This window comes from Musa acuminata, chromosome BXJ1-10 (assembly GCF_036884655.1).
Source record: "Musa acuminata AAA Group cultivar baxijiao chromosome BXJ1-10, Cavendish_Baxijiao_AAA, whole genome shotgun sequence".
NCBI lineage: Eukaryota > Viridiplantae > Streptophyta > Magnoliopsida > Zingiberales > Musaceae > Musa > Musa acuminata.
In genome coordinates this window covers 359,129-375,820 of record NC_088336.1, presented here as the reverse complement: position 1 = coordinate 375,820, position 16,692 = coordinate 359,129, and the positions used below count along the sequence as shown (strand labels likewise).

At 38.0% G+C, this 16,692-nt stretch overlaps 1 protein-coding gene across 2 annotated transcripts in view; it reads left to right on the top strand.

The window, feature by feature from the left end:
- The window catches only part of LOC135584575 (mitochondrial thiamine diphosphate carrier 2-like), a 68,063-nt gene that overhangs the window by 30,197 nt on the left and 21,174 nt on the right, over nt 1-16,692 (top strand). For both annotated transcript variants that reach the window (XM_065085654.1, XM_065085655.1), the window contains exon 4: nt 1,414-1,541. In XM_065085654.1, the coding sequence (XP_064941726.1) occupies nt 1,414-1,541 (128 nt within the window). The remainder of the gene's footprint in view (nt 1-1,413; nt 1,542-16,692) is intronic.

Here is a 16,692-nt window from a genome sequence, read left to right as displayed (position 1 = left end):
GCAATCAAGAGAGGGGCCAACCCTCTTGTTGCCCTCTCACACCAATGAGGCCATGGCAGGGAGGGATGGGGGGAGGCGAAGATAGTTGGTCGGCAGCTATAAGGGTCTAGCCTATGATCCTTTGAGCCCCAACTCCTATTTATAGAGAGCCCCTTTTGCTAATCTTAATGGATCTTTCTTAGTGCGTATTGGATCCTCATCCAATAACCATTCTAAGCTCTATTGGGTCTCACCCAATGGATCCATTAAAACAGGGGCTTATTAGATATCTCATATCCAATCCTTAATTCGTAGCATCATCCGTGTGTGACCCTCAAAGCTCAATATCGAGTTGGCCGTGAGTTGAACATGTCAGAACCCCTTCTACTCACTGAATTATTATCCCCATAATAATTCACTCAACTCATCGACTATGGACATACTAGGCCATTACGCTATAGTCCCCAAACGGTATAGGATGATCTAATCTATTAGACCTATATGCCTTTAGTTACCATGTATCTGTAGTCCTTCATCCATCTAATATCCCGGAGATCGTATACCAGGCATGGTGCTGTCAGGCCCATATGGAATCCATCCAAGTCTCACTCTTAACGGATTTTCTCAGAGAACTCCTCTCTCAATCCGAGTGACCCTGGCGAGAGATTTGCCTGAGTGAGAGCATGAAATATTTCTCTCATGATACCTAGAGTGAATGATCATTTATTAACACTCAATTGCTTTTGTAAGATTGGTTGTCATATCCAATGATCGTCTGTACTATATCTGGAACTTTTAGACCTTTAAGTTCGATATCAAAGAAGAGAGTACTCAAATAAAGCATCCTTGGTGTTTCAAGTCTAAGGACCAGATATACCACTACGACTACGGAATCGCTGTCTGACAATGAGGTATCATTAACCATCTAGCATTCCGTAAGCGAATCATTTAGTGAACTCATTCTCCAGTGAGCACTTGCACTATATCCCTAGTGTCCCCACACAAGCACATATGAGACCAATTGTCTCAATTATATGGACGGGTATATAGTACATCGGTTTCTTCGGCTACCTCGATGTACTTCTCGAGTTACTATGACCAGGAATATTTAGGATATGTGTTTAAAGGCGGATTTGTCTTATTATCATGATCTCATCATGATCCAATTCCCATTATGTTGATTTAAGGACATCACAATGTATTTATTATATAATATAAAGTGAGAGAATGTCATTATTAATATCAACTAAAAGAGATTATGCAACGTATCACAAGTACCATCACTTATGTGATTGGCTTGCAGGACACTTGCAACCAGTAATAATTTCAATGCAATTGGTCTAATTTACATTATTTTTGCTATTAATTAGTCATGTGCCTTGTTTTCAATGTCCTTATATGACATACTTTGCCTGATTAGTTGTTCTTTTCCAGAGGATCACTTGCAGTTGAGCCCTTATTTGTCTTACTTTAGTGGGGCATTAGCAGGATGTGCAGCCACGATAGGATCATATCCTTTTGATCTTCTACGAACCATTTTAGCATCACAGGGTGAGCCAAGGGTAAGCATTGATCTTTCTCAGTTCTTGTGCTTTTGACAAAAAGTCCATAGCTAGATCCAACATCATATTCTCAGTTATAGTCTATTGGCTATAAAAGCCACAGTCTTGAAGTTGAAACTGCCGGAATTCTGTGTTTTGTAGACTTTGGATCCTTAAGTTACTTGTTGGAAAAAATCTTAGTGATGTGAGAAAAACTCAGATACATGATGTGTTCTCATGTTGTAATATCTATTCTGTGTACTAATTATATTAATACAAAAACATTCATTTTATATAAGAAACTCCCGTGACTTGTATCTTTGTTGGTAGGTTGGACATGCCAATCCTTCTAAAGTTTGGGGGTTTGGAAATACATTCATGGAAAGAAAAAATTACTTTCCATGTGGTGACTAGAATCAGTGACCAGGTATTTTTTTTGGAGTTTGGGGGTTTTAGTAGGCATGTCCCAGTTTCATTTTTTTTTTCTCTATCACCCTCATTTTCCACTTATTGCTCAACAATTGGTTAGGTTGTGTGCTCTTGTGCATTTGCATATAGATGATGGATAAAGAGAGGAAAGAGAAGAGAGTATGAGACTCTCATAATTATCTAATCCATGACCCCATGCCATGAATATAAAAGACCTTTTGAACATTTAGCTTGTTTTTAGAGCTTCCAAGTGCTTGGATCAACTTCCAACCTAAACAGGAGATTATGGTTTCTTTGCTTCATAAATTCTGACATCAATCTAAAATATTAATGTGTTATTATTTGACTGATTGTTGTGCTTGTGATTTTCTGATATATATATAAACAAAATTATGTTCATATTAGCTTTTTTATCCTTATTTTGTTTTTGATTATTAGTTTTTCATTTTTGATTTTGTTTCAGCCGATTCCAATCCATAGTCTCATTTTAATTGTATAAACTAACGTCAATCTGCATCTCAATTCTAATGCAATGACATGATTGTGCCTTGAATATTAGGTTAGTTGTAGGTTTTTATAGAAAGACTTTTTTCTGCTCTCTATGACTCGAATAGTTGGCCTAGTGAGTGTACTTGTGTAATGATGACTCAAATAGTCTAATTTTATATGTTGGTGTAGTGAGTGTACATGTGTAATGATGACTCAAATAGTTGATGCCCCTAACCTATTTGTTCTTCTGTTGTATTTATCCCATCGGAAAATTAATTTGCAAATGTTCTACCCAGGTACGAGTGTGATTAAGAAGCTATCAGCTCAAAAATTTTTTGTTGCTAACTTGCTACTTATGTCAATTGTTGTTGCTCAAAGCTCCCTAATAGAGTTAATTAATTTATAAGCAGTTCCTCCACACTTTCAATTAATATTCTTGGTCTTTCTTCAAATTTTGAGTGATATTTTTGTAATATATTGCATGCTTGGGCTATTTGCAATGCATGGTTACACAAATAACCATAATATTAGAATAGTTTTTGTTTTGTAACTTTATGGTATTTTCAGATTTTTTTTCTTTTCTTCATATTCTAATAAATGCAGTATGGATTATCTATTTAAGGATCATTGTTTTTAGTCATCGGACCTATAATGGTGACTTGGTCGGACTAGTTCGTGTTGGTTGGTACCAGTGTATTGATGCATGGTACATTGGTACGTACTAGTGTCTCAAAGAGAAAGAAGAGAAAGAAGAGGAAGCGGTGGTTGAGGAAGAGGAGGAAGGAAGATGAAGGAAGAAGCAATGGCGGTGGAGGAAGAGGAATAGGAAAAAACAGAGGAGGTAATTGAGGAAGATGAGAAGAAGAAGAAGAAGAAGCATATTCGTTGGTGGGGCATGGCTAGTGGCGACGGGTTGTCACGGACAAAGCTATAAACGAGGTGTTTAATGTAATGCTTGTGTATGTTCGTGCATTTCGGTTTTATTCATGCTTCGCACAGTAAGCAGAGGACTTACAGTAGGTTTTGTAGCCCCATTTTGGTTGGTTTTTTATAGTCGTTTCTAGCTAGTAAATGCAAGTTATGTACAATCATTGTGTAGAGGCAAAACTATCTAGAAATAAGCCATCCAGGTAGTCATTTTGGGAGTTTTCTAACTCCGCAGAGTGGTGTGGAATGTCAATCAGCACAGTGCCCAAGAGCTACCCTGGTGGCACATGGCCGAATGCGCTTTTGGGGTAGTGTCTAGGGTGATTCGCTGCCTTGTTCTGTAGCAATGTTATGTGGGCACTTGTGGGGACTTTTAGTTGTGGTAGACCACTTTGGACCCTTTGTCGCGCGATTGTTCAGAGCTTGCGAAGTCTGTTTATTATTTGCATTGCCTATTAAGTGTTTGCCGAAATGGCTGCCTGTGTGATCCTGAGTTAAATGGTTCCTCTAACTCATTTTCTTTTTTCTAAGTCCTTAAGGGACCATAAGAGGTTTCGAAGAGATTGACACTTTGTGGATGGATACATAAGCATGCTGCACAACTTAGGCAAAACCATCTAAGTTAGTGACAAATGGTATTAGAGCGGGACAAGCATACTTAGAAACAATTGACATGCAAACGTGGGAGACATAGTGATGTTGCATGGAGAGCTGCCAGCATATACAACAATTATTTGAGGGAAATCGTCGTTGAGACGTAGGGAAATGAGTCGCTTAGAGGAGCGGACATCCGAGATTAGCATTCAAAGGGATAGCCAACCCTTCGCACAAGAGAGACCACGAGGACAAGCAAGTTAGGAAGAACGCATAGTGCATAAAGGTTGGGATGGTTGAGTGTGAGTTACGACTCAACGTTGGCAACTAAACTAGACGGTGCTCAAGGTAAGCAGAGTGCTTGGCAAAGCATAAGACCGTGCAAGGAGGAATGGGTTGCTCGGCGACCGAAAGAGTTATGCAAAGCTCATAGAGGTGAGGTGAATTGCTAACTTAAAGAATTCGATACTTATGTAAGTGTTTGTACGCGAACGATGAATTGTTCGTGGCCATCCTAAGGCGATCGAAACTCGGCGCTATGGAGGATTTTTTCTTCAGTATGAGAAGGATATGTCCGTAGGAGGCTGAAGTGTTTAATAAGTTCAACATGTTGCTAGGCCTTGAGAGGCACAATGAGGCCTGTATTGGCGGAGAGTCACAATCTAGCAAACGTGTTCGCGAGGACGAAACAGTGCACAGTTTGTTCAGCAAGATGGAGTAGTCCAAGGGGTTGGTAGTCTCCGAAACTTCTAGAGGGAAAAATATGAAAAGAAAAGTTACTCCAACGAGATAAATATCTAGGAGGGATGAGTCTCTGTTCTCCAGAGAGAGTATCATGTGTAACGGACTACACGTTGTTAAGGGATACCTCAAGACAACAACTCCACAAAGCTCAACGGATTGAGTGAGTTATAAGGAGTCGTTGTATGATCTTGTCGAATGATCTCGCATGAGGTAATGCGTTGGTAGACGCATTGCGAGATCAAGTGGGGGAGCGACCCAAGGTAACACCAAACGAAGGCACACTTAGAGTCGATGTGGAGATTAGACTCAACGAAGGGTCGACTCATGGAATGGTGGGCATGAGGGCCACCATCAACTTAATGCAAATCGAGGAATAGAGTAATTTGGGTGGAACTTGGTGAATTGCCCAAGTCGAATGAAGGTAGTCGACATAGAAGACGAAACATGGAGCGGAGGTACGAAGCTTTCCTTGGAGAGAGGTTAAGGACATGAACTCTTGCAGAGACAAAAGCGAGATCATGTCGTTCCATGGGTCCCTCGTTCTGATGGAGCGGACTCAACTTACATAGTACCAAAGTCGAATAGAGCTTCGAGGCACATGCACCTTCTCTTAATGAAGCATTTGATGGAGGAACTAAGGCGACTCAACTTGCGGAGGCAATGTTGGGGTCAGAAAGCGATGCCACTAGGAGGTGATATAGTGCAGCGGATCGTGGTGGAACAATTCGAGGCAATGCGACACACACGGGACAAGTCCCATGAGGGCCTTGATCATACGGAACTGTGATTGGGAGCCACTTGGAGCTCCACTTTGGTGAATAACAAGTGAATGCCAAGGAGTGAATGCCATGATACTGCAAAGGTGGGTTTTTCATGCATGCATCGAATTTTGTATTGGATGAAAGTATAACACTCTGCTCCTAATCCACCCATACCTTACATATATGACTAAAGTAGGATGCCACATTTTAATTTTTCATTATTATTATCGATGGGAATACAACGGAAGTAGACAATCTAAAAATTAAAACATGCTAACTTACTATACAAAATTGATAGGGTTTTCCCCTGTACACAATATTTTTGACACTTGTAGATAATTATAATATCTAACCAAAAGAAATCCCAAATATAATATGTTTAAAATTTATACACATAAAATACTCATAGGTCATCGTCCATATCTGTATTAGCATGGGCTTGTACATGCTCACTTCCCTACCCAATTATTTGTAGTATTTTTATCGACAAAATAAGGTTTATAGTAAGTAATCATTCCGTAAGTATAAGCCTTTATCGCTTTAATCAGGTGAGCATGTATTATGTCAGATATACCATATTTTAAAATCATCGTCATAAGACAATTAACACTAAACACCTCATCATATGACTTTTCTAGCAAACATAACTCTACAACATAACATATGCAAAATAAAGAGGTAAAAATCTATGTTGAAATAATTTAGAATTCTTATATGCACATGTAAGAAACATAGCAAATTCATGGACTTCTACGTCCCATATCATAACATATACATGCACTCCCACATCACACGTATATGCATATGAAAACATAGCAAATTGCATCGCTACTTCTAGTTAGTATATACATGCTTGTTATCATAGTTTAACTTCATATTCAAATCCTCTCGCACACTTTGGCTTGTTGCGCTATACTTAACACAAACATTAATGCTTATGCATGCTTAACCAATATTTCGTAGAACATTAAGAATGATATTTATGAAAAGCATGTACTTGAATCTTAAAAGTCAAAAGCATGAGCATGTCATTTATCTTATTTATGAATTATAGACATCACAAATCATTCGTCCTCGAAATTTCTTACTTGAATATTATACTTAAACATTAATGGTTATGTGTGCTTAACCAATATTTTGTAGAACATTGAGAATTGTATTTATGAAAAGCATGTACTTCAATCTTAAAAGTCAAAAGCATGAGCATGTCATTTATCATATTTATGAATCATAGACATTAGAAATCATTCATCCTCGAAATTTCTTACTTGAATAGCTCTGGCTATTTCTCACGTATCCCTTCTTCCCTTTCCTAAGTTGCTTGTTCTGTTGCTTGATTCCACCATATCACTTTGACTAAAGCGATCTTCTTATTACGAAGTTCTTTCTCCTTTCTATTAAGAATCTTGATAGCTCGTTTTTCGTATGTCAAATTTTCATCCAATTCTATTGGTTGTTCTTCGAAAACATGAGAAGGATAAAAAATATACTTTCTCAATATTTATACATGGAATGCATTATGCATCTTTGCTAATGCAGGAGGTAAGGGTAGTTTGTCGATCACATCACCAATTTTGTTAAGAATTTCATGTGGTCCTATATATCGAGGACTTAGCTTGCCTTTCTTCCGAAATCTCACGACTCATTTTATTGGTGTCATCTCTAAGAATACTTTATCGTTTATTTTAAATTTCAAAGGTCTCCTATTATCAATATAATATTTCTGCCTGCTTTGTGCTGTCTTTATCTTTTGGCGAACTTTTTCAACTATCTCTGTTGTTCTTCTCATCAAATCTAACCCCAGATATTTCTTTCATCTATCTTATCCCAATGAATAGGTGATCTGCACTTTTTGCCATATAGTGCTTCAAATGATGCCATCCTAATAGTTTCTTGATAATTGTTATTGCCGGCAAACACTATTAAAGGTAAATATTTGCTTCATGACCCCTTAAAGTCCATGACACAAGCTCTTAGCATATTCTCTAATATCTGATTGATTATTTCTGATCGACCATCTGTTTGAGGATGAAAAGTAATGCTAAAAGCTAACTTTGTGTTAGAACCCTTGTAGATTCTAAACTCGGGATTGATCTCTTTAGGGGATTGGCCTCCTTGGAACTCTATAGGGGTTCCTCCCTCCAAGTTGCTGCTCAAAGGCTGCAGAAAAGATTCATCTATTGCTTATGAAAAGAGGTGGAATACATGACTATTTATAGGGCTTCTAAACCCTAACTCCTAATAGGACTCTTACTTAAGACTCCTACTTCTAACCAACTCCTAATAGGACTCCTACTCAAGACTCCTACTTCTAACCAACTCCTAATAGGACTCATACTTAAGATTCATATTCCTTTACAACTCCTTATTCTTCTCTAAGAAATAACCTCCTAACCCTAGCCGACCACTTCACCTCTTTAATAGGGGTCGGCTTAGGTAGGTTTTACATGAATGTCCCTCTCAATTAGGACTCTCCTAGCTAGAGTCCTAACAAACCCGCCCTCTTCAAATCAGCCTTGTCCTCGAGGCTGACGATTCATGAATTTTGAGAATTTGATCTTCACGTCATCATAGTTCTCCCAAGTGACATCTTATGTTAGTAGGTTTGCCCACTGTATTAGCAATTCAGTAGTGGATCGTCGTCATCAAGTCACGATCCGTCGATCAATAATGGCACTTGGCTGAGTCTGAAGTTCTCCTTGGGTAGTCATATTTGGTGGGTAGCTTTGGGCTGTCTCCAAGCACCTATTTACAACTTCCGTCTAGCTGTCGGTTTGTGGGTGATATACCATACTCCTTTTCAATTTAGTACCCTGCATATGGAATAACTTTATCCAAAATCTGCTCGTGAAGATGCAAGTAGAATTTATCATAAGCACAATGCGTCCCTTATAGTGTAATTCTTTTGAGTCCCAATTGTAATGAGCCATGGGGCTTGGTGCTTCCTCAAATTTTTTTTTTTATAATCTTACTAGTCTTTGAATCTTCCTGCCATTCCATCTTAATATCCTTAAGAAAGTCGCTGGTCGGAAGTGAAACGGTCGAAACTTCAACTTGCTTGGGTAGTTGCGAAAGCGCATATGCAAGAACATTCTCTTTCCCCTTTTTGTAAGTTATATCATAATCAAATTCAAGAAGTTTTGTTACCCATTTTGGCTGCTCAGGGGATGATATCTTTCGCTCCAAAAAGTACTTGAGGCTTTTATGGCCGGTTTTAATTTGAAATCGTCGGCCAATCAAGTAGGGTCTCCACCTCGTTGCTGTGCGCATAATGGCGAGCATCTCCTTATCATATGCTGACTTATTTTGATGGGAGGGAGATAATGCCTTGCTAGTGTATGTGAGTGGTCGACCATCTTGCATGAGAATGACTCCAATTCCGACTCCAAATGCGTCAGCCTTAATAATGAAGGGTCGGTTGAAATCTGGTAGTGTTAGCACCGGCGTCGTCGTCATGGCTGCCTTAAGTTTGTCGAAGGCAGCGGAGGCTCTGTCCGACCATTGGAAGACATCTTTTTTCAGTAAGGAAGTAAGTGGTGCACTGATCTCTCTATAGTTTTTCACGAACTTGCAGTAGTAGCCTATTAAACTTAGAAAGCCATGTAGCAATTTTACGTTCCTCGGGGTAGGCCAGTTTTGCATTGCTTCAATTTTGAAGGGGTCCACTGTCACACCTTCCTCTGATATGATATGCCCAAGATATTCCACCTTTGTAAAGATTCGTAGTGGTTGTTGTGTGTTCAAAAGGTGGTTTTCGGTATGTCTTCTTCGCACACTCATATTTGATGATACCCGGATCAAAGGTCCAGCTTTGTAAAGATTTGTGCTCCCTTTCATCTAGCAATTCATCTGCTATTGGAATAAGGTATTTGTCCTTGATGGTTATGCCATTGAGAGCTCGGTAATCAACGCATATTCGCCATGTTCCGTCCTTCTTGCGTACAAGTAGCACCGGTAAAGAATAGAGGTTGCAACTTGGCCGAATAACTCCTGTTTCAAGTATTTCTTTTACAATCCTTTCTATTTCATCCTTCTGGAGATGTAGATATTGATATGGCCGAGTATTTGCTGGAGGTTTGCCTGAAAGAATCATTATATAATGATCATGCCGACGGGTAAGAGGTAGGTTGTACGGTTCGTCAAATATATCTGAAAATTCAGCAAGAAAAGGAAGTAGGTTTGGATCTTCAAATTGTATTGGCTCTCCCTTAGTTTGCTGCTCAAGTTGTATCAAAAATCTGCTGCATGCTTTATGCAAAACCTTTCACATTTGTTGTGTGCAAATCGTCGTTAAGTCGCCCCCACGTTTCCCGTTCAGTATCACTTGTTTCTCCTTACTGTAAAATTTCATAATTAGTTGCATAAAATTCCAAGAAATATCACCTAATGTCGTCAACCATTTAATTATGAGCATGGCCTCATGATCATCAAGAGGGAGAAGGAAGAAATATGCAATTATCTCTTGGTAAGGCCTCATGATCATCAACTGTTTCACTTGCGGGCGCCTACGATCATACTTCAAAATCCATCCATCGACGACCTTAACGTCAAACCTGCTGCAATTCTCAATAGGTAAGGCCATCTGGATAGTAACCTTACTGTTTAGAAAGTTATTAGAACTGCCCGTGTCGATGAGAACAGTGATCGGTTGTTGTTTGAGAAGGCCTCCAACTTTCATCGTTTGCGGGTTTGAGTAGCCGGCTAGTGCATGTACCGTAACTTCAGTCGGTTGTGGCTCTTCTTCTGCATTTTCTTCTTCATGATCAAGGCTCTCTTCTGGATGTTCAATGACCTCTTCTTCTATTGGTTCAATCATAAGAAGTCTCCCTTTACTACAGCGATGCTCACGGCTCCACGACTCGTCACAATGCCAACATAACCCCTTCGCATATCGCTCCCGAAGCTCTTCTCTTGTTAACCTCTTTGGTGTAGGGACTTGGTCGACAGTAGGGGGGCCTGAGGGCTTCAATATTACTGGTTGAGGAGCGACCCTAGTCCTTCGAGCTTCATGATTTAATTGCTCCTCTTGATGTCGTGCGAAAGAGATGGCTGCCATAAGCGTATACGGTTGTCGCGCTTTAACTTCTCATCGGATCTCTGGCTTCAAGCCCTCAATGGTCCTCAATAGCTGTTTTTGAGACCAATCATGAGTTTGATTAGATAACCTTTCAAACTTGGTTTGGTACTCTTGAATGGTAGAGGTTTGTCGGATCTTTGCTAGTTGTCCGTCAATATTCTCGTAATCGGTTGGTCTGAAGCGGATCAGCAGTCCTTCTTTGAATTGTCGCCATGAAAGGACTCCATAAGTTTGTTCAAACCAGTCAAACCACTGTATAGCATCCCTTTCAAGATGTATAGCTGCAATTTTCACCATAGATGCATCCGCGATTTTATGGTACCGAAAATATCGCTCCGCGCGCGAGATCCAACCAATTGGGTCTCCTTCTTCCCATCTAGGAAAATTTACCCTCATGCATGGATAGTTGGGGTCAGTCATAAAGCCTCCCCTCCCTTGGAACTCATCTCTTCGGGCCTGGTGCGATTTGGCAAAGCTCTCTCCTTGATATGATTTTTTCGGGCTTAGTGGTCGGCCCAATCTGAGTTCGGTAAAGAGCGTCCAAATCTTATCCTCCATTCGTGCCTCCAAGGCTTTGAATTTAGCATTGATTGCCTTCTTAGATGCCATAGTATATGCCTCCAAATCTATGATGTTAAGATCTCTCTTTTGTTGTTAGGTTAAAGGCATGTATAGGTTGAGAGAAGTGATGGTCGAAAGGGTTGGTGGATCGGTGGATGTAGGCTACGATTTAGGCTTGTTTTGTGGCTGTTTTGGGTGCAGTTTGAGGGTGTGGTTTAGTGGAGTTTTAGGGCTGTGGATGAAAGTTTTGGATCTGTGGTAGCTGGCAGCAAAGGTTTGATAGAAATAAGTGGAAGTTGCAGCAAGTATGTGCTGTCTTGTAAGAGTAGAATTGTCGTCGAAGAAACAATGGTTTCTCGATGTAATTTCTATCAAAAACTTGAGAGAATTGAGGAGGGAATTGATAGCAAAATTACAGTTTATATGACAGCAAGGATGTCTAATTTAATCAAGAGAATTTCGGCAGTATAACAACAAGAAAATTGGTGCAAGTTGCGATAGCAGAATTGTCATCGAAAAATTTCAACGGTTTACGACGAAAATTTGCAGCAACACAAAATCGTTTTTAGAGATGAATTTCTCAATAGATCAATCTTAGATGGAAGCCAAGATAATCTATGAAGTGTATAAGAAATTTCATTCAAAAAAGATTGCAAATAGATGGGTTAAGGCAACAATAAGCGGCTGAAACTTTCTGCAGCATAGATTTTTAAGTATAGTAGATTGGACGTAAAAGATCAGTGATTTATATTGAGAATTTTTTTATGAAACCAAAGGGAAATCCACTATTAGGAAGTGTCAAAGCTATCATAAAAATTTCGTAGAGATTTGGATAGAAACAACGTAGTATCAAGATCAAACAATCAGTACTATGCGGTTGAAATTTCACAGTGCAGATTTTCAAGTATAGCAGATTAGACATAAAATATCAATGGTTTATATTGAGAATTTTTTGACAAAACCAAAGGAAATCTGCTATTAGGAAATGTCAAAGATGTCATAAAAATTTTGTAAAGATTTGGATAGAAAAAACACAATAGCAAGATCAAACAGACGGTTCTATACGGTTGGAATTCTGCAATGTATCTTTCGTCGTAGAGATGAAAACTTTATGACGAAAAGTTTATGCAGCAATATAGGAATAATTTTTTTGGGATTTTCAAATAAGGATAACTAAATTGCAGCAGTAGTAAGGTAGAAAACCATAACCTGTTGCAATTCACGGGGAGATCAAAGGATGATCCGTGGTGGTGGAGATGACGGCGGAATTTGGCAACGATCTCTTAAGCAATTATGGGAATTGCTTTGGGCGGTTGTGGAGGGTTGATGGATGGCTGTGGAAGGGCAGCGAGACGCCAAGAACGCTGCTCTGATACCAGGTGTTAGAACCCTTGCAGATTCTAAACTTGGGATTAATCTCTTTAGGGGATCGGCCTCCTTGGAACTCTATAGGGGTTCCTCCCTCCAAGTTGCTGCTCAAAGGCTGCAGAAAAGATTCATCTATTGCTTATGAAAAGAGGTGGAATACATGACTATTTATAGGGCTTCTAAACCCTAACTCCTAATAGGACTCTTACTTAAGACTCCTACTTCTAACCAACTCCTAATAGGACTCCTACTCAAGACTCCTACTTCTAACCAACTCCTAATAGGACTCCTACTCAAGACTCTTATTCCTTTACAACTCCTTATTCTTCTCTAAGAAATAACCTCCTAACCCTAGCCGGCCACTTCACCTCTTTAATAGGGGTTGGCTTAGGTAGGTTTTACATGAATGTCCCTCTCAATTAGGACTCTCCTAGCTAGAGTCCTAACACTTTGTTCCTAGTGCCTTGTAGAGACTCTTCTAAAATCCTGATGTGAATCTGGAGTCGCTATTTGGCACAATGGACATCGGCACGCCATGGAGTCTAATTATCTCCTAGGTATATAATTGAACATTTTGGTCCATGGAATAGTTAACACGAATAGTTAGGAAGTGGGTTGTCTTGATCAATATATCCATAATAACCCAAATTCTATCATGTCCCTTGTTGGTCTTAGGCAAACCCATGAAAAAATCCATGCTGACCGCTCTTCTCATTTCTACTGGGGTATTTGCAATGGTCTTAAGGTACTTGCTAGCCTCTATTGTTCGATTTTGATTTGTTGACGTCTGAGACACTTCTTAACAAATTGGTATCACATCTCTCATCATTCTTGGTCACTAATAGTACTCTTTCAAATCCCTGTACATCTTGTTTATTCTAAGGTGCACTACGTATAGAGATGAGTGTGCCTTTGGTAAAATTTTTTGCTTTATGCCAGGCTCCTTTGGTACACAGTCTACCTCCAAATCTGATTACCCCTTTATCAATGTGAAAATATTTTCTTTTCCCCATCTCAATCTCAGACTTCAATCAGTTCAAATAAGGGTTCTTGACTTGCAACTCTTTAATTTTCTCAGAAAGGTTTGGCTGTAGTGATAGGGCTGTTAATCTTCCAATTAAACTTTTAAGGATTATCTCATATTTAAATTTTTGTATATCAATATAGAGAGGTTTTTGAATCGTTGATAACGTAACTAAATTGGCTAACTTTATACGCAATGCATCAGCAACTGTATTCGCTGTCCTACGATGAGAATTGATCACACAATCATAATCTTTTACTAACTCCAACTATCTCCTCTGCCTCATATTCAAATCATTGAGTAAAGAAATATTTCAAACTCTTATGATCAGTATATAATAATTCATTAACTCAATGCATCACCTCCTGTCCTCGGGCTAATAACTGCCCTAGTTGTTGAGATTGTCTCTCCACCAACTCTGTTAGCTTATTAATCACCACATCTCTTTAATAATCATTAACTCAATGCATCACCAAATCATTTTGAGTAAAGAAATATTTCGAACTCTTATGATCAATATATAATAATCATTAACTCAATGCACCGCCTCTTGTCCTCGGACCAATAACTACCCTAGTTGTTGAGATTATCTCTCCACCAACTCTGTTAGCCTATTAATCACCACATCTTTGTAGTGATAGCGCTGTTAATCTTCCAATTAAACTTTTAAGGATTATCTCATATTCAAATTTTTGTATTTCAATATAGAGAGGATTTCGAATCGTTGATAAAGTAACTAAATTGGTTGACTTTGTACTCGATGCATCATCAACTGTATACGCTTTCCTACGATGAGAGTTGAACACACAATCATAATCTTTTACTAACTCCAACTATCTCCTTTGCCTCATATTCAAATCATTTTGAGTAAAGAAATATTTCAATCTCTTATAATCAGTATATAATAATTTATTGCACCGCCTCCTATCCTCGAGCCAATAACTGCCCTAGTTGTTGAGATTGTCTCTCCAACTCTGTTAGCCTATTAATCACCACATCTCTTTAATTGCTTTGTGTGGATGCCTCTCTACCATCGGGAGTCTGCTCTCGAATATTACCAGAGTTACTAGCTTGCTCTCTAGTTATAATATCTTCCTTAATCCCAAGTTGTTTACACTTTAGTTGCCAAGTATAAGAGCTTTAAATAATGATATGAAAATTAATACAACTCAATTATTAAAACTTACAAGATAGTTGAGCAGTGTGCCTCTTGTTTTTGTAGATATAAATAGTCTATAGGACTCATGACTTGGGCTATGATATCACAATTTTCTAATATCCTACTCCTATTTTCTCCTATACTCGATATGTATGACTAAAGTAGGATGTCACATTTCAAATTTTTATTACTACTATTGGTAAGAATGCAACGGAAAGTAGACAATTTAAAGGTAAAATTGATAGGGTTTCCCCTTGTATACAATGTTTTTGACACCTATACATAATTATAAAATTTAACAAAAAAATCTAAACATAACATGACTGAAATTTATACACACAAAATGCCCACAAGTCATCATCCATATCTATGCTAGTATGTGCTTGCATGTGTTCACTTCTTTACCCAAGGGTGGAAAACTGGTATATTTGTAAAATAGGGTCTATATTGAGTAATCACTCAGTAAGTATAAGCCTTTATAAATTTATTCAGGTGAGCATGCATCATGTCATGTATATCATATTTTAAAATCATCATCATAAGACAATTAACAATAAACACCATATTCTATAACGTCTTTAGGAAACATAACCTTACAACATAGTATATGCAAAATAAAGAAAATTCTACGTCGAAATAATTTAAAATGCTTATATGCATATGTAGGAAATATAGTAAATTCATGGATTTCTACATCTTATAGCATAGCATATACATGCACTCCCACACCGTACGTCATAATATACACAGGCACTCTTACCCTACACGTCATAATATATACATCACTCTTACACTGCACATCATAATATATATGTGTATTCTCACTCATAATACGTACGTACACTCCCACACCTTATGTTATAACATATACGTGTATTGCACGTCGTAACATATCCGTGCACTCCCACATTGTACGTCATAGAAAACACGTGCACTCCCACATTCCATGTCATCAAATATGCATGCATATAAGATTATTTTATTATAATTCATATATTTTTATGCTAACAAAAGACATACAATCACATATAGCTCATGACGATTATATCAGTCGAAACATGTTTTCTAAAATATATTATGAATACGATACTTTATATGATCACTATTTTGTAGTGAATTAAACTTATACTTACCTGATTGAACTTGAAAATGGAGATGCTAAGGAAAGATCACGTTTCTTAATGATCGAGTGTACTAGGGAGTGATATACTTTTTAAATTGAGAGCATAAGGTCATGAGATACTTTAATTAAGAACCCCATCTATTGAATTGTCGATTTATAATAATTCATTGTACTAACCCATAAAAATTTTGATAAAATCCCTTGTAGAACAAACCATACTTAACCTGAACATTTATCTAGATTCCATTGTCAAATTTTTTAATAATTCACTTTATATTCAAATGAACTAGTTTGCATCAATTAAACCATCGCACAATTCTGTGAAAAAATTTTATTTCACTATTCTAGCTGACCAAACGATCTTGAATTATCCTGAAATTTTGTAGAAAACGAGAAAATATATAAAACTAAGTACACACTAAAATTTAGCTTAAAACAAAATCATTTGGAGGCTAAACCAACCTCCTAATTCAATTATCAACACCTATTTTGTTTTGTTGTTACTAGGTTGGGACTATCTGAACTTATAAACCTCATATCTTGGTATACAGAGGTGGTATTCACTTAGTTCGAAATCTCACAAAACCCTAAGGGACACTTTTAAAGCATATCAAAAGGATAGAGCCTAATCATATCCTTAAGGGGGTTAAGTCAACTCAAACAAAACCCTTTCTCAGAAAACAGGAGATTCTAAGTATCTCAGATTGCGACAATAATAACTCTATATACTAAACTCAGATTAAAGTCATACCAGAGGCCTTAAAACCATAAGAGAATCATACAAAACATATTAAAAAATCATAGATAAATTTGAAGTTTAGGTTACTCAAAAGCAGTTGGAAAGATCAGCATATAATCTGTAAAACTGAAACCCTAGATATAGTAAAGGAAGATTTGAGTTTTTCTTACCTCAATC